This window comes from Melanotaenia boesemani, chromosome 11, assembly GCF_017639745.1.
Source record: "Melanotaenia boesemani isolate fMelBoe1 chromosome 11, fMelBoe1.pri, whole genome shotgun sequence".
Classification (NCBI taxonomy): Eukaryota; Metazoa; Chordata; class Actinopteri; order Atheriniformes; family Melanotaeniidae; genus Melanotaenia; species Melanotaenia boesemani.
Genome location: NC_055692.1, coordinates 22,464,591 through 22,483,146, shown reverse-complemented (window position 1 = coordinate 22,483,146; position 18,556 = coordinate 22,464,591). Strand labels below are relative to the sequence as shown.

The following is an 18,556-nucleotide window of genomic DNA, read 5'->3' as shown; positions in this document are numbered from 1 at the left end:
TATAATCACTTTAGCAAACAGTTATAAACATAAGAGAAAACACAAGATGGCAATGCTACTTCTGTATTTCAGTTTATGCACTACAGGATGCTGACTCTGTATGCAGAGGGGTCTAAACATGATCGGCTTAGCTTGTTTAATAAAAAAAATTAATATGAATTAAAGCATTTAATAATACATTGCCGAAAGAAATGGTATTTTTTCATTGGGAGTACTTTTTTCTAGTATTGTTGATCTTGCTTCTTAATTTTGCTGTGTCCATTATAGGGACTTAGTGCCACCTACTGGCTCAGAGCTGATGTTAATCCCTACAGAGAAGAAAAGAAACAAACAAAAACAAATGCCTAGCATGATTAAGGAATCTTTCAGCTGATTGATGGTTTACGAAGCAGCTGTCCACTAATATTAAACCAATTACCCTTTCTACTATGTACTCTTTATCTTTGAAATTACAAAAAAAGACTTGTACTGTGACTTTCACAGCCATTTCCTTTAATTTTACATTTGGGAAACTGTTGAACTCACTTGGCACTTTACTTATTTGTTTTTTAATACAAAGTGTCTTTGTGACTTTAATTGACTGAGATAGATAGACTACAGTACTATTGAAAATTAAATTGAATTTCCTTATTAAATGAGTCTGTTTTCTGTTTTGAACTGAATTGCTTTTGTAAAAATTCTTATTAGAAGACTGAAAAAGCTGAAATGCTTTCAGAATGTGTGGGCAATTTTTCCCCCCTTGATAAGTGAAAGTAGACATAGGCGTCTGGAAGTGTTTGAACTTAATTTTCACCATACATTTGGCAAAACAATAGTTTTCTTTTGGGGGGGGATTTTATTGCCTTCAGTGCACATTAACATGCATTTAATGGTAATTTTAACACAATACAACACACACACACACACAAACACACACACTGAAAGAAAAGAAATCTTGAGATTGGGTCACATCTGTCACACAGAGATAACACTGAACAAGGTAGAGCATGTATGTCTTTCCCAGTTTTCCCATTAATCATCATATAATATGGCATTCAGCTCCATTTCCCATTTGTTTTTTCATTGAGGAGTAGCATCCAGACAGATGTATAAAATAGCTTTCTATGCTTGTAGGTTCCTTTTGTATATTTTCCCAATCTGTTTTTTTTGTTATTCAAGGTGTTTCCAAAGTCAGGGTCTGCACTGTCTGATTTGTAAGAACGATATAGGTCACTTAAAGGCAAGTGGAACTTAAGTGAGAAAGACATGCCCTTCCATTATTAGACCATTCTCTGCCCATCTTTTATAAACCCTGTCATATATGGATGGTAAAAACTCTATATTCCCTCAGATAAGCATGGTCTGTGTCAGAGCTGATGCTCCCTTTAATTGTTTTTGGACAGAACTTCAGTATACATGTATGATCCATAAATTAATGATTTTTTTTCTGTGATTGCTGGTTAAAAAATGTGAGGCTAGATAAGGGTATCCCTGGTATGGAGTTCTGTTCAATAGAAACCCATCTGGTCTCTAAGTCGCTAGCAATCCATGCCACCAGTGCTCGCAGCTAAACTGCCCAGTAGTAAAGTTTTAGATTAGGCAGTTTCCGGCCTCCTTTTGCTGACATCAGTACGTTTACACATATTTGTGATCTTTGATTTTGCAAAATAAATTTAGAAAACAACTGTTTTCTAATGTGAACTGTTGAATGTTATCTGACACATTAAGGTTTAATTTTGAAAAACACGAGAACTGCACCAACTGTTTTTTGTACAGAGTAGGAAGCAAGTAGAAATTTGATTTTAGAAAAAGAAAACACATTCATGTGGTAAGATTACCAAAATTCTCTACTATATTTGATTGTCACACCAACCATCTCATCATAAATCACCTTATATGCACAATGAAGCACAGACAAATTGGTATGCTGGAGATTGCACTCATTATTTATTGGAACAACCAAAGTTTGGGTGTATTTATAAAACATGCACTTGAGCTGCACATGCTTTATAGAGTTGAGTCTTCCTCTTCTAATTTCTTCCACTTGTACTGTCTGTGAGGATTAAAAACGTTGCTGATGTATGTCCTCATTTTCTTGACTGTGTTCGTGGACTCAACCTTTGTCATCTCTTTCATTGGCTTCCCTGGTTCACGAGGTCTTGCTCCTCCTTGTTTTTTACAATTTAGTTGGTCATGTGGGTTTTCTTCAAGATTCCCTGTCCTTTCTTTATTGTCCATCCATTCAGTCCACAGTCTTTCCATCAGTTGTTCAGTCTGGTGTGAGCTTCCGTGAGAATCAGTGAAGCCATGCATGGCTTCATCATCAGCTAAGTCAGTATCTCTGGAGTCACTATCTGTCGAATCTTCAAGTAAAACCCTCAAGTTATTATCTGTCTTCAATTTTGTTAATTTTTTGTCGATGTGGTTAGTGTAAAAGTGTGTTTCTGAAGAGTTAGAGCTCAGTGTTATTTGGTCCAGGGATTTTTCTTCATCATCTTCCTCTTTATACAACACAGTGTAAAGTTGGGAATGCGCTCTTGCTTCTTCCGCCACTGATTCTTTCGGCTGCTTCGTAATCTCAGCTGCCATCTGCTCTCTCAGTTCCTGACTCAGGACACTAAATTCTTCACGCAGTTTTGCGTAATGCTTCTCCACCTGTTTTTTCACCATTTTGTTGAGCCACATGATGCAGAATTTCCTGTCATTTGCAGCCACCTGTCTCCTCCTGGACAATAACGCAGACAGAAGTAACTGAATACACCTGAAGACACTGAACTGATGGATTTTACATCCACATTATTCACATTGATCCCAGGAGTGCTTGTGTTACATGCATAATTACTAATTGTTAAGTATAAATGGAAAGAAAAACAGAACAGAAAAACATGCAACTTTTCCCCCACAAAGTGCCATGTTTATGAATTCTGTACCTGGAATGAGTGAAACTAAAACGGGTCGTTCTTTTTGGTTTTGACATCTTTTTACCCCAAATCTGTGTGGGGAAAAAAAGAGGAGGGCTATTATTTGGTCAGGTTTTGCTTAAAACTATTAGCACTGTAAAATCTAAATTGTTCTTTCAGCATTTATTTGGTGAGAGATTTATGAATTAGTAAATGAAAACCAGTTATCTTGTTTTGATTAGTCTTCATTATACACAGATCATAAACATTATGTTAGCAAGTGGGTACTGACCTTATTAATGTTAACTATAAACTATTGTAAGCTGTTTACTAATAAATATAAACATATTAGGATTTCCTATGTTGAAAAGTTTTGCAGATAGTTGAACTTACCAAAAGTGGCAAGCGAGTTAAATATCTTGTTTCTTCCCTTCTGTGCTGCTCCACACTCTTTGCTTGGGTTTTCTTCTTTGGTTTACATTTAAAATTGACATAGCCTTGCAGCATTGACTACAGAACTCTTGTAGTGCATTCCAATCAGGAGTCATAAAATACAAGGCAGAAATGTGTTTGTTTTTAACATATCCAAACTACTAACTGTGTAAACAGAAGTTCTTGCTTTGTTTATTTTTAAACATGTGGTGGTTCTTTGTTTTGGGATCATTTGATTGTGATGTTATGCTAGCTAAAGCTATCTGGTGTGTATGCGTGTTCAGTTTTTTTTAAAATAATATCTGCAGTGAGATTTTTTTTGTCCCAATTATATTTAATTATATTATTCATGTTTAAGATTGCCTGTGCATATATATCTCTAAATCTATTCTGTCAAATATAATAATAATAATAAAAAAAAAAACAATAATAAGAGGAAAACTTAAAATAAGTGGCTTATCTTTTGTTTAGTCTTTAGTTTTTTGTTAAAAAAAATAGAGTAGAAGTCTTTAAATGCATGCTTTACAGTTGTTGAACTGTGGAAGTAGTGTGCAACTTTAGTGCTTTGATTAGGATGAGCTATTTTTATTTTCAATGTGATGAGACATTTTTCTATAGTTGGCTCTTTGTCTCCATGTAACAAATTGTGTGCGGGTGTTCAGTCTTGTTTCCATTTCCTATTAGAGGGCTGCCTACTACTCATTTAGAATCCCCAACAGGTGGCTGCCATTTCTAAGTCATGACCCAGAGACCATACCCTGTGAAACAGGCTGTCATACCAGGGCACTGCTTTCATTTCACTTCCTTCATTTACTGCCTGTCACTCTTATTCAAACTATGTTTGCATACTTGCCACTCAGTTGTCTTTCTTTCTGATCTCTAAATCATTTAACGGTCTGTCTCATCTCTAAATTTCATTGTATGTTTTCTTTCTCCATTGTAAGGAAAAATAGCTGAGATGTTTAGGACCACAATAACTTGTACATTTCTAGATAAAGAAGGTTGTGTTCTTGTTGATCCTGGCAGACTCTTAGTGCAACAGATATTCACCCACAAAATCAAGGGAAACATTATTACTCAAATTGGTGTGCTGTGCACGTTATCTGTTCACTTCTGAAATGGTCAACCTGGAAAAAGGCCTCTTGTTTCCATTTATATGGACATCTGCTGTTGACACACCAGCTGAGATACTGAACATAGTGAGAGAAGACAAAAATACACACGAGACGGATGTTAAAACCAGCACAGATATCTCTGTCCCTTGTCATTCACCATTGTGTATGCTCTGTTTGCTGTGAGAAACAACTCAGGGTGAGTTTTATATCAGCATTTTCTAAATGTGATTTATTAGAATGATGGTTAATTAATTATTGATATAGTACTTGCATTTAATTTCCTGATGTGTCATTTTACTCTTAATTAATAGTAAGTTCACACTGTAAAAAGATCTTATATTCAACCAAAATCTGCTTTTTAATTTTTAACTTATTAACTCCAAAGAACTTATAGAACTAACTGTTAGACATGTAACATCTTATTCAACATACATGCATCAAAGCTAGAGCTTAGAAGGAATCGTAAATTACCTTTATAAAATGATAACACCGATTCAGTTACAATCAAAAAGTTGTGCAGCTGTTAATGAAATTACACATCAAAATAGCAGGGTGTCATGAAACAAAGGAGGTCAGTATTTGTATGTTTATTTAAGTGAGTTATGTGTTGAAAATAAATGCTGTGGTCTTTGTATGTCAGTGTAATCTTATTCCTATGAAGGGAAAAGTCAGTCTTCCTTCAAAAATACAGAAAATCGACACAAATTGTTATATAAAAATGAGTGCAGACAGCATGACAGAAATCTGATAACTTACTGTGGAGACAGTCACATAGAGAAAAAATTAAACGTCAGTTAGTTTTTAATTTGGTTTTACAGTATTACAAAGATATTATTCACTGTGTGGAAACTGCCAGTGTCACTTTCCATCAGCCGCCTGTTCTTCTCTTTCTTTCTATCTTTTTATCTGGTTTAGTAAAAGAAAAAATGAGAGAGAGAAGAAAAATCTCCCCTTCTGCTCAGGCTTATATTCATACCAAGACCCGAATACAGATTAAATTCAGGTAGGAGTTCTGCCCACCAATTTTCAACCTAGAGGAGTTTTATTCATCTCATACCAGAGAAACATTCTTTTAAATTGCCAATACAAACCAACCCTCCCTGCTGACCTAACTCATTAGTTAACAGACTGCCCTGCATTGCGATCTCATGCAGCACAGCTGATTCAAAATGTGCTTTGGCAGAAACAAGAAAAATCTAACTTTAAAAACACTGGGCAAAGATATTTTTCATAATGAGGAAACATTTTATTATAAAATTAATCAGGATGAGTTTCAAGGGACCACTGAATTCTTAGTGGTTATGAGTATGCATGTAGGTGTTGATACAATAAAATAGGATGAATCATTTGGGTGAAACGTTTAAGGTCTGCTACTAAAGTTGCTCAGGTGTGGAGTGTAGGCTGCTGTGACGACAGCCCCTATGAAAGAACATCGTAGGTTTTTTAAAGAAAAGCATCTTCATTGCTAAAATGTTTACAGTATCTGTTCTGAGATATCCTGCATTTCTGGGCACAAAATTTTATTTGATAGTGTTTATTCTGTTTTTGTGGCCAGCATGTGGGCTTGAGCGGTTGCACAGTTTTATGCATTTCTTTAGTCATCCATCACCACTCAGTCACTTCAGCTTAGCAATAAAGACAACAGTCAGTAGTTTACATGAAACTAGAAAAAAACAATTATTAAGTTAGTCAGACTAAAACCTTTTAGGCTTTTAAAATGTACATAAGTATATTATTCTGACTGAAATCGCATGAAATCAAAGTCCTCAAAACTGCATGCACTCAGCTAAACTCAGGAGTACCACACATGCTCCAGTGTTAGATTTTTTTTGTATCTTTTTGTTAAAACAGTAAAGAGTAAGCTTACAATTAATATAGCACAACTTCCTAAAAAGGAGAAAATGCATCAGACCTTGTGACTGAGAAGCAACCTATGAAGGTTATGTATCAGATTGTGTTTGTGTGAAGTATTTTGAAACTGTCACTTTGGTTTAATGAAATCCTTATTTTATAATTAGCTGTCATCTAAAAAATAAATCACCATTCAAATAACTTAGACAAAATCTAAGCAGTGTTAGCTACACTTACTGTACATGTACGATTATTCCTCACAGAGAAAAGATAGAAGGCAGAATGTTTTGAATGTTTTCTCACACAGTCCACAGCATTGCATTGTTCAACATGCGGTCAATAACTTGATTCCAGCGTCCTGACTTTCTTTTTAGAAAATATTGCCAATCTTGTGCATTTGCCCTTTTAATCAAAGAGGCTTCTTCCTGAATATTGGCTCATTCTTTTTAATGAGTAAGTCAGCCGTTTGAGTTGTAAGTGGTCTCTGAGTGCTCTTCGGTTACTTATGCAGACAGATATTAGGCCATGATGACATGTACATAATATAACTCATATTGCATGAGGGGTAAATGTCTCAACTGGTAAGTCCTCTTAGTTTTAAAACCTGTCACTCTTATATTATTATATAAATAAATACATAAGTGTGTTTGGATTTATGGAACTGTCAGTATTGTGGCCAAATAAAAAGTATGGAGTGGCTGGATGAGCTGAGTTTATGTCCAGTGTTTAAGCGTGGTGCATCTGCAATATATTCATAAAGCTAACAAAAGGGAATAAAGTAAATTATAGTGCCTACAAGGCTCAAGTTTAGCAAACTGATTAATTTACATTTAACATACACTTCTATTCAAAATAACCTGCAAGTAAGAAATAGGTTGGTAGGCAAATGGGGTTAAATATCTAGCCCAAAGATACTTGAAAGGTGAACTAAGGAAGTTGGGGGTGATTCTAGTAACCTTCTCCTCCAGAGCTACAGTTACGCCATCTTCCTGCCATAGGCTCATTCATAAATACAGCCAGGATGTAGAAGTTGCTGCTGGTTTTCAAGCCTTATTTTTGTCATTTGCCTGTCACCATCTTTGGCTTTATGGAGTCAAACGTTAAAAAAAAAAGTTAAGCTGGAGTGTGATTGAAATTGGGTTATATTCACAATTACCACAAATACATTAAATTCGAGCAATGCGTGAGAAAAATGTTTTGCCTTGGGATTTAATGAGAAAATTTAGATTTTTTTTTTCTTATAAATGGGAGTTTATTGGAGCCAGAGATGTCTTTGACCCAGGGACTAGTGGCCATTATTGGCAACTTACTTGATGAATGAAATAAAAACTAACTGAGATCATAAATATCAACAGCTAATATTTTTTAAAATATAAAAACATATCCTTACTAAAAGTTACTCAAGATGACTTTAAGGTGATTTACAGGGAGGGATACAAGTTTAGTTTCACAAATTTAAACTAAGTGTCAGACTTTTCTGCTCTTGCATCCTTTAATATGAGTGGATGGTTACTTTCAGTTTGTCTTCACATTTGTCTTTGAGTCAGTGCAAATTGGAAATCTGACAGACACAGAAGTTATCCAAGGACATTGATTGTTCAAATAGGAAAGGAGACAGAGGGGGCCAGGTGGTCGGGCACCTTATCAACAGAGTCAAGGGGTTGGCAGTCATACAAGTGGTAAGTGATGAACCAAGCAATGTCAAGAAGTGATAAAGGAGGAGGGAGAAAGCTAGACATAGACCAAGACAGAGACAAAAGTAAACAGAGATAATGAATCCATGTATAGATCCCGGGGAAGTAGTCACTCTCCCAGGAGGGGGTATGCTGTGTCTGGACTGGCTCCCAGAGTGTGTTAGCCTCCACTGTTGGCTGCCACTGGGCTTACTCTGCTTTGTTTCCTTTATTCTTTTTCTTTGTACCCTGCCCATTTTCACAATTATTGGTCTTCCTTCTTCCTGGCTTTATTGACTTAATTTGCATTGGTTTCTTGTTATGACCAGATGCCACCAGGGTTACTTGTCTGATTTGCTTATTTTGTGTGAATAGTTACTTGCAGTATGACTAATTTTCTCACACATAAAATTATTAGAGTGACTGCTATTTTACAGGGTGAGCCATTCTGAAATCTGTGAAATAGAAATGATATCAAATCCTCTGTAAAAGATAATCACAACAGTGTAAGGAAAAAAGTATAGCTGCCAATAATAGAGTATCAGCACATACGTTTGTGCCAGTTTTCAGGGCATTCACAGAAATGTTATATTTAAATTTTCACAAAAGTGTAAGACAAAGACACATGTTTATGTGTGTGGGTGTGTGTTTGTGTGTGTTGAGCCTTTTGCAACCTCACCTGTACTTTGCAAACATGCAGAAGGCTCAACATACAGACACACACAAACACATGCTCAACAAAACAAATGAACACACCAAAAAACACATAATCCTTCCACCAATAACAGCAACTCTAAGAGGTTAGAAGTCTAAGATGAGATGCCACTTGTTAAAATTAGACAGAGGACTGAATTATGAATACAAAATAAGGGAGTTGGTCAGAAATTGCATCAGTGACAGCAACATTAACGTCTAAGGTGAGGTGAGGAAAAACATAATGTGTGCCATCTGTGGTGAGTTCCTGTTGGTATAACTGTAAGCAGAGCCCACCCCCACCTCAGCTTTTCTTAACTGATTATTGATTATTTTGATCTATTAAATGGAAGACATCTATTTTTGTATCTCATTCATAGGTCTTCCTTACTAGCTCTATCTTTACTGTTGCCATCCCTGTCCATCTGTCTGCTAGTTTGACTCCAAACATCTACCAGTGACAAAGCCTGTACCTCTTTTTCACATTTCTTTGGCTGATTACACTGCTGCATAGATAGAGATTTACAGAGGCTTTGAAGAGCTTTTGTCAGCTCTGCTGTCAGTTATGTCATACAGAGTTTACGGCTGAAATATTAAGTGTTTTTTTTTAAATGTTATGCTATTCCTGTTTGTGTGTTTGTGTGTGCGTTTGGTCTGTGATGTGTGGTGAGTAATGAGCAGACAGATGGTGCACACTCCAGGGTTCACTGGTGCAGACATGCCGACATAGGGGATTCAAGCAAGAATAAATATACAACATGAGTGTGCATTTATTTCATATGTGGTTTGTGCACACACATGGGTGTGTAGGAAAGAAAAAAAATCTCACATTTTCTACGGACCAGGCTTGTGAGTTTGCAAAGACTAAGCTTAAGAGCAGTGTCGGCAGGTTACAGTATTTATTATACACAAGTACTAGAGCATGAGTCTGCACAGGTTCACTAAATCTCTGGATATGCATAAATCACACATTAATGTGCATCATTTCTGTTTCTTTCTGTTTATTAAGTTGCCTGGGGTTTGCAGGTAGGGCTTTTAACTTCTGGATCTGTCACAACTGCTTTTTTTCTTAAGAAAGATGTACCTTGTTATGACAAGCACTGAAGCATTATGAACTATTGAGTTGTTGCCATTTCTTTTTTCTTACCAAAGAGACCATCATAAATTTTTCAGCTTTTTCTCTGCCACACTCTTGGCTGTGAGGTGTTCTTTGTTGGTTTGATCTAAGCAATAAGACCTGCTGACTGACACAGTGCTAAACAACACTAATAAAGCAGCACACATAAAAGGGACAGCTGTTGTGTCCTGGGGTCTGATGCTACTGTAATATAAGAACAGGCACAAACTCTCTCACACACGCACACCTACACACACTGTGTAAAACAGAGTTTGTTGTGACTTTGCAGAGCTGTCAGTGCCAGGAAGCCAAGTGGCACCTCCCTGCTGCTGTGCCCCCTGTCTGACTTGGCATTCAACCTGTTTTGTTTTCCAAATACAACGGGATGAGAATGGTACGAAACATGCATTAGCTCCCTGCTGCACACAGCCTACCCTTCCTTTTCTTTGTGCCATGGGCTGTTTTTGTATTATATTTTCATCCCCTCTTTATTTTTGTCATTTATGTCCCTCGCACTGCTCATATGTTTTTAACTTTTGTTTACTCCGAAGGCTGCTGTCAGATGTTTTACATATAAAGTTTTCTTTACCTGCCATCTGATTTTTCCCCTCTTCTTGCACTTGGTTTCAGTTATCTAAACCAGTTTACTTTCTTCACTGTTTGTATCAGATCTTTTATGATTCACCTTACCAAAACACCTCAACTTTCTTTTAACTTGTGATGCAAATCTTTCTGCAGTTTCCCTCAGGATTAGTCTATTTTCTCCTCTTGGTGAGCAACACTCTGAACATGTGTGATAGGAATAAGTAGCAGGCAGAAAAGCACAGTAAACTAGGATGGCAAAATGAAACAAGAGAGATTTGGTTTTCCATTTTTTATACTTTACATGTGTTCCCATAGTGGAAAATACATGATAATGGTTTCTAGAAAAACATTGTTGGATTAGGAATTGTGTGTCCCTCTGTAATGAGGTATGTTGACTTTGAGTGCCAGGTGACGTCTTAACATTCAAACCTACATAAATTAAACCAAAGTTAACTGAATATAATACATGACACTGTTGCCAGCAAACCACACTGAGACCACAGTGTCACTCCACCTGATCTGAGTTGTTCTGTGACTGATATGTTATGGTTCTGGGTGACACCAAACCTTTGGGTCATGGGACCCAAGCAGGGTAGACAGGGAAGCCCAGACTTCCCTGTCTACATTTGCCAGTTTATGTAAAACCATATGTAAAAAAGCTGGGTGCGACATTTGATACTGGTTTTAAATTTGAGAAACTCAGTGGTTAATTAGACTTCTTAAACTGTGACTTTTGCACAATCTCACTCACCACTCCTAATCACTGATCACTCCTTATTCCTCATGCTCTACATGCTAAAACAGTCACTGAGTTGTCCAGTGGGTTTATATACTAAGAGATATTTTTTTTTTCCCTGTGAGTTAGTATCTGGTCGTTGTTCTACTTTTGTGATATGTCTTTTTGATTTGGTTATTATTTAAGAACTCTTAATGACTAATAGCTCTGTTTTTTTCTGTAAAAGTTGTGGGAAATTTTCTGGTGTCTTCATGTACAGGTATAACAGTTTGTTGTCTGGTGATGGTGTGGATTGAAGGATTGTTGCCTTCTGTCTGTCATGTTTTTGTCTCCTTTCTATTTTCCGTTTTGCTTCTTTTTGCTATTTTCCATCTTTTGCTGTCCCCTCCGGTCAGGTCCAGCAAGATTACATAGATTCTGTGATTCAAAGTAAATAAATAAATAAATAAATCAAAATATCTAGAGGAGCCTTATACCCATAGGCCTCCCCTTGGCAGAGCAAATTTGTTCAGCACGATACAGCAACAAGATTATCATTTTGCTTGATATAATGCTGGACAGGACAGGTAAAAAAACAAAAAAACTGTGACTTTTATCTATTGTCAAATTCTTTTTATTATTTCCATGATTTAAAAGGCTTATTCATGATTTTGTTTAATTTCAGCTTGACTATTGTAATGCCCTAGGTTAGTGTTGACCAGCTAAGTTGGTCCAGAATGCTGCAGATCATCTGCTAACACGAACATATAAACACATCTCCTCAGGCCTGGCAGCCTTTCACTGGCATCTTGTACATTTTAGGACTGTTTTAAGGTTTTATTCTTGACCTATAGGACACTTAATGAGCTCCGAATTCCATCAAACTTTTTTTTCTTTTTATTTTTGTTTATTAGTGAAAATAATAACATTTACACATGCACAATGCGAAGAGAACTCAAGGAACTGGGACTGAACACTTTTGTAGCCATAAGAAAATCACTAATCAGTGAGGCAAAACGGAGAAAAAGTTCCAAAGTGATGAGTGGTCCCTCGCCATATTGCGGTTCATCTTCTGCGGTCCCGCTGTTTCGCATATTTTTTTTGTATGCAGCACTGCATTTTTAAGTATATGTAAATCCTATTTAAACCATTCTATGTCCAAATTTTACTGTCAGAATCGCCCACTGTGCTTTGTTTCTTGATTGGCCAAAGGACTCTGTCCAGAGCCAGTCTACTTCGTGTCCTGCGTTCTTTAACTGTGTTTTATATCGATTCCTGATCGCTTTGAACTTCAGCGAGTTGCACAAGAGTGGGACCCCTTGATGTTTCGCTCATTGCAGTTCTCCAATGTCATCGAAAGTGGCATGTCGGTGTATAAGAACATTATCGCCCAGAAAAAAAAAAGGAGCGCCAACAACTTCTCATAACTATGTTCTTCACTCTGAAAAAGACAGCAACACCCGGGCCTTGTGTGAAAAACGATGTTACAGACGAGGGTGGGGACGTAGCGCCAGCACAGAAGCTGTAATATATTTTACAGGGTGAGTAAGTATTAGGAAATCCACGTTGTTAAATATATGTAGGTTTTTGAGAGTGTATAAAGTGTGTGAGAATGTTGAAAATGTTCATTACAGTTTGGGAAAGGTCTATAAACATTCCGAGGAGGGATAATTAGGCCTTAACACGCATTTGAATTGTGAAAAATTAATAAGGTCATCATTTTGCTGATTTTATTTATTGTGGGGTGTTTTCAGAACGTAACCCGTGCAATAAATGAGGGACCACTGTATATCAGGGTAAGAAGAAAGGCAGATGAAGTGATGTACCCATCATGCCTTGTGTCTACTGTACAAGCCTGTGGGGGGAGTGCTGTGACCTGGGGTTGCTGCAGTTGGCCAGGTCTATATTCAGCAACATTATGTGTCCAAAGAATGAGGTCAGCTGATACCTGAATAAACTGAATTGTTATTCCATCAATGAATATTTTCTTCCCCAATGGCATGGCCATATTCCAAGATGACAATGCCAAATTTACGGGGATCAAATTGTAAAAGAGTGGTTCAGGGAGCATGAGACATGTACTGACCACTACAGAGTTCAGACCTTAAATCCACTGATAATTTTTAGGATATGCTGGAGAAGGCTTTGCACAGTTGTCAGACTCTCTCATCATCAATACAAGATCTTAGTAAAAAATGAATGCAGCACTGGGTGGAAATAACTTTTGTGACATTGTAGATGTTTATCGAAACAAAGCCACAACAAAAGCTGCTGTAATCAAAGCTAAAGGTGGTCCAACAAAATATTAGTATCTGACCTTTTTTTTGATAGCAACTTTTTTTTTTAACCAGGCAGTGTATAATGCGATGTAATATATATCTGTTTTTGTTATTTTTGTATGCTGTTGACCGAAAGCTGCAATGTCTGAGACTAAGCTTTGTTACATCGTGAATGACAAGGGTATCTTAGGAAAGCACATTCTTATTTTGATATGTATCTTGCTAGATATTCTCACAGTATGTTATTACAGGGAGAAACAACCACCTCTCTATAGTGGTATCCCAACTCTATGTGCTAGGGCCCTTTTTCTTCATAATTTCTTTAGGTTTAGTCATTTGATCATATGGCCTCTTGGCCTCACAGCTTCCCAGATGATACTTAACAAAACCTGACATTACCATTAGACGACCCCATGTCAAACCATGGATCTTAGCTTTTTGTCTGTGACATTCTTACACATTCTGCTATCTTCTACCTCCCAGCTAACCAGTCAGTCTCACCCAAATAATAATGTAAATAATTTCTTTATTTATTTCTGCAGCCACAACTAAGGAAGAAACTTTTGAATCATGGCTAATGAGTGTGTTTCCTCTCATTATGTTACATCTGTTTATTGGTCATGTCAACTGAAAGTTTACAACAAAAGAAAAATAAAGTCTGGTCAATGACAAAACCCGATAGATTGCCCAGAATGCACTGGTGCGTATGGTATCTGATCAACCATAAAGTGCATAGTTAACTGACTACCCATGTTCAGGGTGATTTATGAAATCAGCTGCAGTCAGCTATCTAAACTCACTTATACAGGTTTTATCATCCTTATCAATATCTGCCCTCTTCTCAGGACTGGGATCTGATACTGTTGCTGTCTCAGTCCAGACTGTGTTATTTGTGGTTCCACAATGGTGGAGCAAACCACCACCACCTCTAATGTGCCTAACATCCACTTACTTTGCTTTAATTTCTACATTCTTGCAGTGAGGACAGTGTTTCTTACTGTACTGAAATGATAAAAAAAAGATTCAAAAAGGGGAAGAAAATTGGCCTCTGTAAATGCTACCTTTATTATTATTTTTATGCTGCGTCTGCACGGTGTCAAAATGACCCTCTTGGTCAGTTCTAAAGTTATTGTAATGTTGGTAGCTTTAGTTTGAAAAAAATTCCTGTTTCCAGGCGGTGATCCGGAACACCCCCAAAATCTACTCAGTTGGACCTTATTCCATTTTGGAGATTTCTTAAAAATTTCATCAAAATACATCCTTTACTTTTGAGATATGTTGCTAACAGACAAACTGGAAGACAGGAAGACAGACTTACAAACGTACACCAACAACACAACCTCATAAGATGCAAATAAAATTTGACTGAATAAAGTCAACACTGAATCTAGGAACAGGATCAGTCAACATCCCAATCTCATGACAGATTATGGAATAGTTACACTGCTCCACACTGCAAAATGGTGTACGTTTACCTTATTACCTACACAGATACAGCTCAAGTTTCAGTATGTCAGAATCTTGATGTCCCAGGTTTCCATATGTTTCCGTATGTGATGCGGTGCACTTTCCACGTGCTGCTAGTGTTTACTCGACTGCAAAAACTTACAAGCAGATTAAAGGGGTGGTAGAGGGTGATATTCCATGCAACGTCATGCAAGAGATTGCTGGTTTGCAACTTGGAATTCCTATTTGTAATTCTTTATTTTCCCTCTGTGCTCTCACAAACAAATGGCTAGAGAAATGGTCTATTTATGGTTTTATTCTTGACCTTTATGTCACAATACCTGGTACACAGATGCGTGTGTATAATTTATTCCAGTTGCACCCATTTGTAATCTACTGCATGCTGAGCAAGTGACTTGTTTGTAAAGCAGGAGCTGCAGGGAAGAGTGGCAGGGGGTTTATACAGGCATCTGTAGGACTCAAATTGAAAAAGATATAACTATTAAAAATTTTACAAAAACATAAAACTAACCTTAAAAGCAAAAACAGAAGTTGAAACTGTGTGGTTGTGTTTATACATAATTTGCTTCCTGTATAACTTCTTCTAGTGCCATTCCTGGGGTCTGGTGGTGTCATTTTCTCAGTTCTTATTTTTAAAAAGTGGAACTTTACCTCTCTCCGTCCTTTAGCTAACTGCTCATCACTTGAGTATCACACAGTAAAAGTCTCTACACCCATCCCTGCATATATTCCGGTCATTATGGGTGGCAATATAGATGAGTTTGTCTCAGAAATGGACATGATGATGGCACACCACTAATTGTCATGGGGGACATGAACATTTACATTGGCAAACCACTGGCAACTGACTTTCTGGCTCTCATCTACTCTTTCAATGTCAAACTGGTATAGACTCCTCCAACACACAAAGCTGGCAATAATCTTGACTTGGGACTGACCAGAAACTGCTCCACAGTCAACCTGTCCGTCACCATGCTGCACCTCTCAGACCACTTCCTGGTTAAATTCTCTGTCTTCCTTCCTCATGACAATCAAACAGCTCCAAAAATGGTGTCCTACTGCAGAAACTTGAGATCCCTCAGACCTACACAGCTGTCTGATGAGGTTTTCTCTACCCTCCCTTCCCACTCAGACTTCTCCTCACTGTCTGTTAATGAGGCTACAGAAACACTCTGCTCCTCTCTTGCCTCCTCCCTGGTCAAACTCTGTCCTCTGGTGTCAAAACCAGCTAGACAAAATCCTCCCAGTCCATGGCTGACCGAGGTTCTAAGGAATAACAGAGCCGGACTCAGGGCGCAAAGTGGCACAAATCAAAAGAACACACTGACTTGTCTGAGTACTGGCAAAAACTTGAAATTTTCACATCCAATACAAAAACAGCCAAGATAGCCTTTTATCAGAACAAGATCTGCAATGTTCCCAACACACGACAACTGTTCATGGTGTTTAACTCTCTTCTATCTCCACCACCCGCTCAGCCTCCCACTGTGCTGACTGCAGAAATGTTTGCTTCCTACTTCACTGAAAAGATTGCTACCATCAGTAACTAATTTACTGAGCCTCACTAACTCATGAGGATGAAGTCTCTAAACTTCTAGTCAACTCAAAACCCACAACCTGTCCTCTTGATCCTGTTCCCTCTGACTTCCTGCAGAGCATTTTACCTACAATCAAAACTGCAGTAACCCATATTATCAACTCCTCTCTTAAATCTGGTATCTTTCCCTCTGCCTTCAAGCAAGGTCGGGTTACCCTGCTGCTAAAGAAACCCACACTCAACCCAGCCCAGGTTGAAAACTACCAGCCGGTCTCACTGCTTCCATTCATGTCTAAACTACTAGAGCCTGCCGTCTTCAGTCAATTCTCACAGTTCCTCCAAGACAACAACCTGTTTGATCCATATCAGTCTGGTTATAGGCAAGGCCACTCTACTGAAACTGCTTTCCTGTCAGTTACTGATTCGCTACGGCTTGCCAGATCCGCTGGTGAATCCTCAATCCTTATACTGCTGGGCCTGTCTGCTGCCTTTGACACGGTCAACCATCATATACTCTTCTCCACACTCTCGGAGCTTGTCATCTCAGAATCTGTCCTCTCATGGTTTATGTCCTACCTCACAGGAAGATCCTTCAAAGTATCTTGGCAAGGGTGAATGTCCAGATCACATAGGCTGACAACAGGGGTGCCTCAGGGCTTGGTGCTTGGCCCTCTTCTCTTTTCACTATACACCTCACTCGGTGCAGTCATTAACTGTCATGGTTTCTCCTATCACTGCTATGCAGATGACACTCAGCTTTTCCTTTCTTTCCCACCTGACGACACAACCGTCTCAATGCGAATATCAGCATGCCTTGCTGATATCTCCACATGGATGAAGGATCGCCACCTTCAGCTAAATCTGTCCAAGACCGAGCTTAATGTCTTTCCAGCCAATCCTTCCTTACCGCCACAGATAAGGGTGCAACTTGACTCTATCACGCTTGTGCCTACGTCTTCTACCAGGAATTTTGATGTCATGGTAGACAACCAACTGACCTTTAAGGACCATGTTGTCCCGTTTGCTCAGCTTTGCCAATTTGCTGTTTACAACACCAGGAAGATCACACCCTACCTGACTGAACACACGGCACAGCCCATGGTCCAGGCTCTGGTTATTTCACGCATTAACTACTGCAACTGGCTGGCCTGCCTGCATGCTCAATTAAACCTCTGCAGATGATCCAGAACGCAGCAGTATGTCTGGCCTTCAACCAGCCCAAACGGCTCCTGTCTACCTTCACTCCTTAATCCTGAGTTACACTCCCTCTCGACAGTTACGCTCAGCGAAAAACGCCTAGTGCTCCCACCACAACGTGGCGTAAAATCAGTCGCTAGACTCCTCTCCTCTGTTGTCCCCCACTGGTGGAACGATCTACCAAACTCCGCCCGATCCGCAGAGTCCTTATCCACTTTTAAAAGCAAGCTGAAGACTCAGTTGTTTAAGGAGCATTTCCACACTTAGCTTAACTCTTCTACTCAACAGAATGAGTTAGAAAGATTTGTTCAGCTCTTTGGCTCAACCAAGTACTGAATAAGCTGCATGCACTTATGCCCAAGATAATATTGTGTGATGAAATTGTCCACTTATGACCAAGCTGATATTGTTTGATGAAATCGTGATCTTGTATTTAAACAAAATCATTAAAAAAAAAGCTACAAAAAAATAAAATAAAATAAATAAATAATTATTATATGCACTGCCTCTAGCACTACATGACAGCACCTGGGTCCAACTGGACTCACAGCAGTCTGACTACCACTTAATTATGATGTACCATCTTGTTTGAATTCTTGCTTGTGTTGTTCTTACTCTCAAATGTAAGTCACTTTGGATAGTAGTGTCTGCTAAATGACTGTAGAACAGAATAGAACAACACCTACTGTTTAGGATAAAGACTGCAGTGGGTGTAATACAGATGAGTGTAAATGCTTATGGCACTGCTTTGGCATCACAATTTTCATTGACCAATGTGGTGAACATAATGGCAAGATCAGGCATTAAAAGAACACTGCTAGGGGTAGAGTTAAGTATGTAAGAAAGGTCTGCATGTGAAAATGTGTTAGTTTCCACAGTTTTCCATTTATTCCTAAAAATTCGAACCATGTTGCCTGAATGTTTCCCTTCAGAAAACAACAGTCTAGGCATACATCTGTAAACCATACACATATACTTTGTTCATATAGGCTGTTTATAGTAACTCCATACTAAAT

General features: G+C 38.1%; 2 protein-coding genes across 5 annotated transcripts in view; one reads left to right on the top strand and one right to left on the bottom strand.

Annotated features, from left to right (window-relative positions):
* The window catches only part of mctp1a (multiple C2 domains, transmembrane 1a), a 135,630-nt gene that overhangs the window by 11,327 nt on the left and 105,747 nt on the right, over nt 1–18,556 (top strand). The window lies entirely within an intron of this gene.
* LOC121649164 lies at nt 1,921–3,499 on the bottom strand. Its single transcript, XM_041999778.1, has 3 exons — nt 3,273–3,499; nt 2,910–2,971; nt 1,921–2,704 (listed from the first exon to the last, which is right to left on the bottom strand). The coding sequence occupies exons 1-3, from the start codon at nt 3,384–3,386 to the stop codon at nt 1,987–1,989; spliced, it is 894 nt and encodes a 297-aa protein (XP_041855712.1). The 5' UTR covers nt 3,387–3,499; the 3' UTR covers nt 1,921–1,986.

Coding starts and splice junctions, on each gene's coding strand:
- LOC121649164 (XM_041999778.1), bottom strand. CDS start 3,386: ATGCTGCAAGGCTATGTCAATTTTAAATGTAAACCAAAGAAGAAAACC. Junction 2,972..3,272: donor TAACTCGCTTGCCACTTTTG/GTAAGTTCAACT, acceptor TTCCCCACACAG/ATTTGGGGTAAAAAGATGTC. Junction 2,705..2,909: donor TTTAGTTTCACTCATTCCAG/GTACAGAATTCA, acceptor GTTATTGTCCAG/GAGGAGACAGGTGGCTGCAA.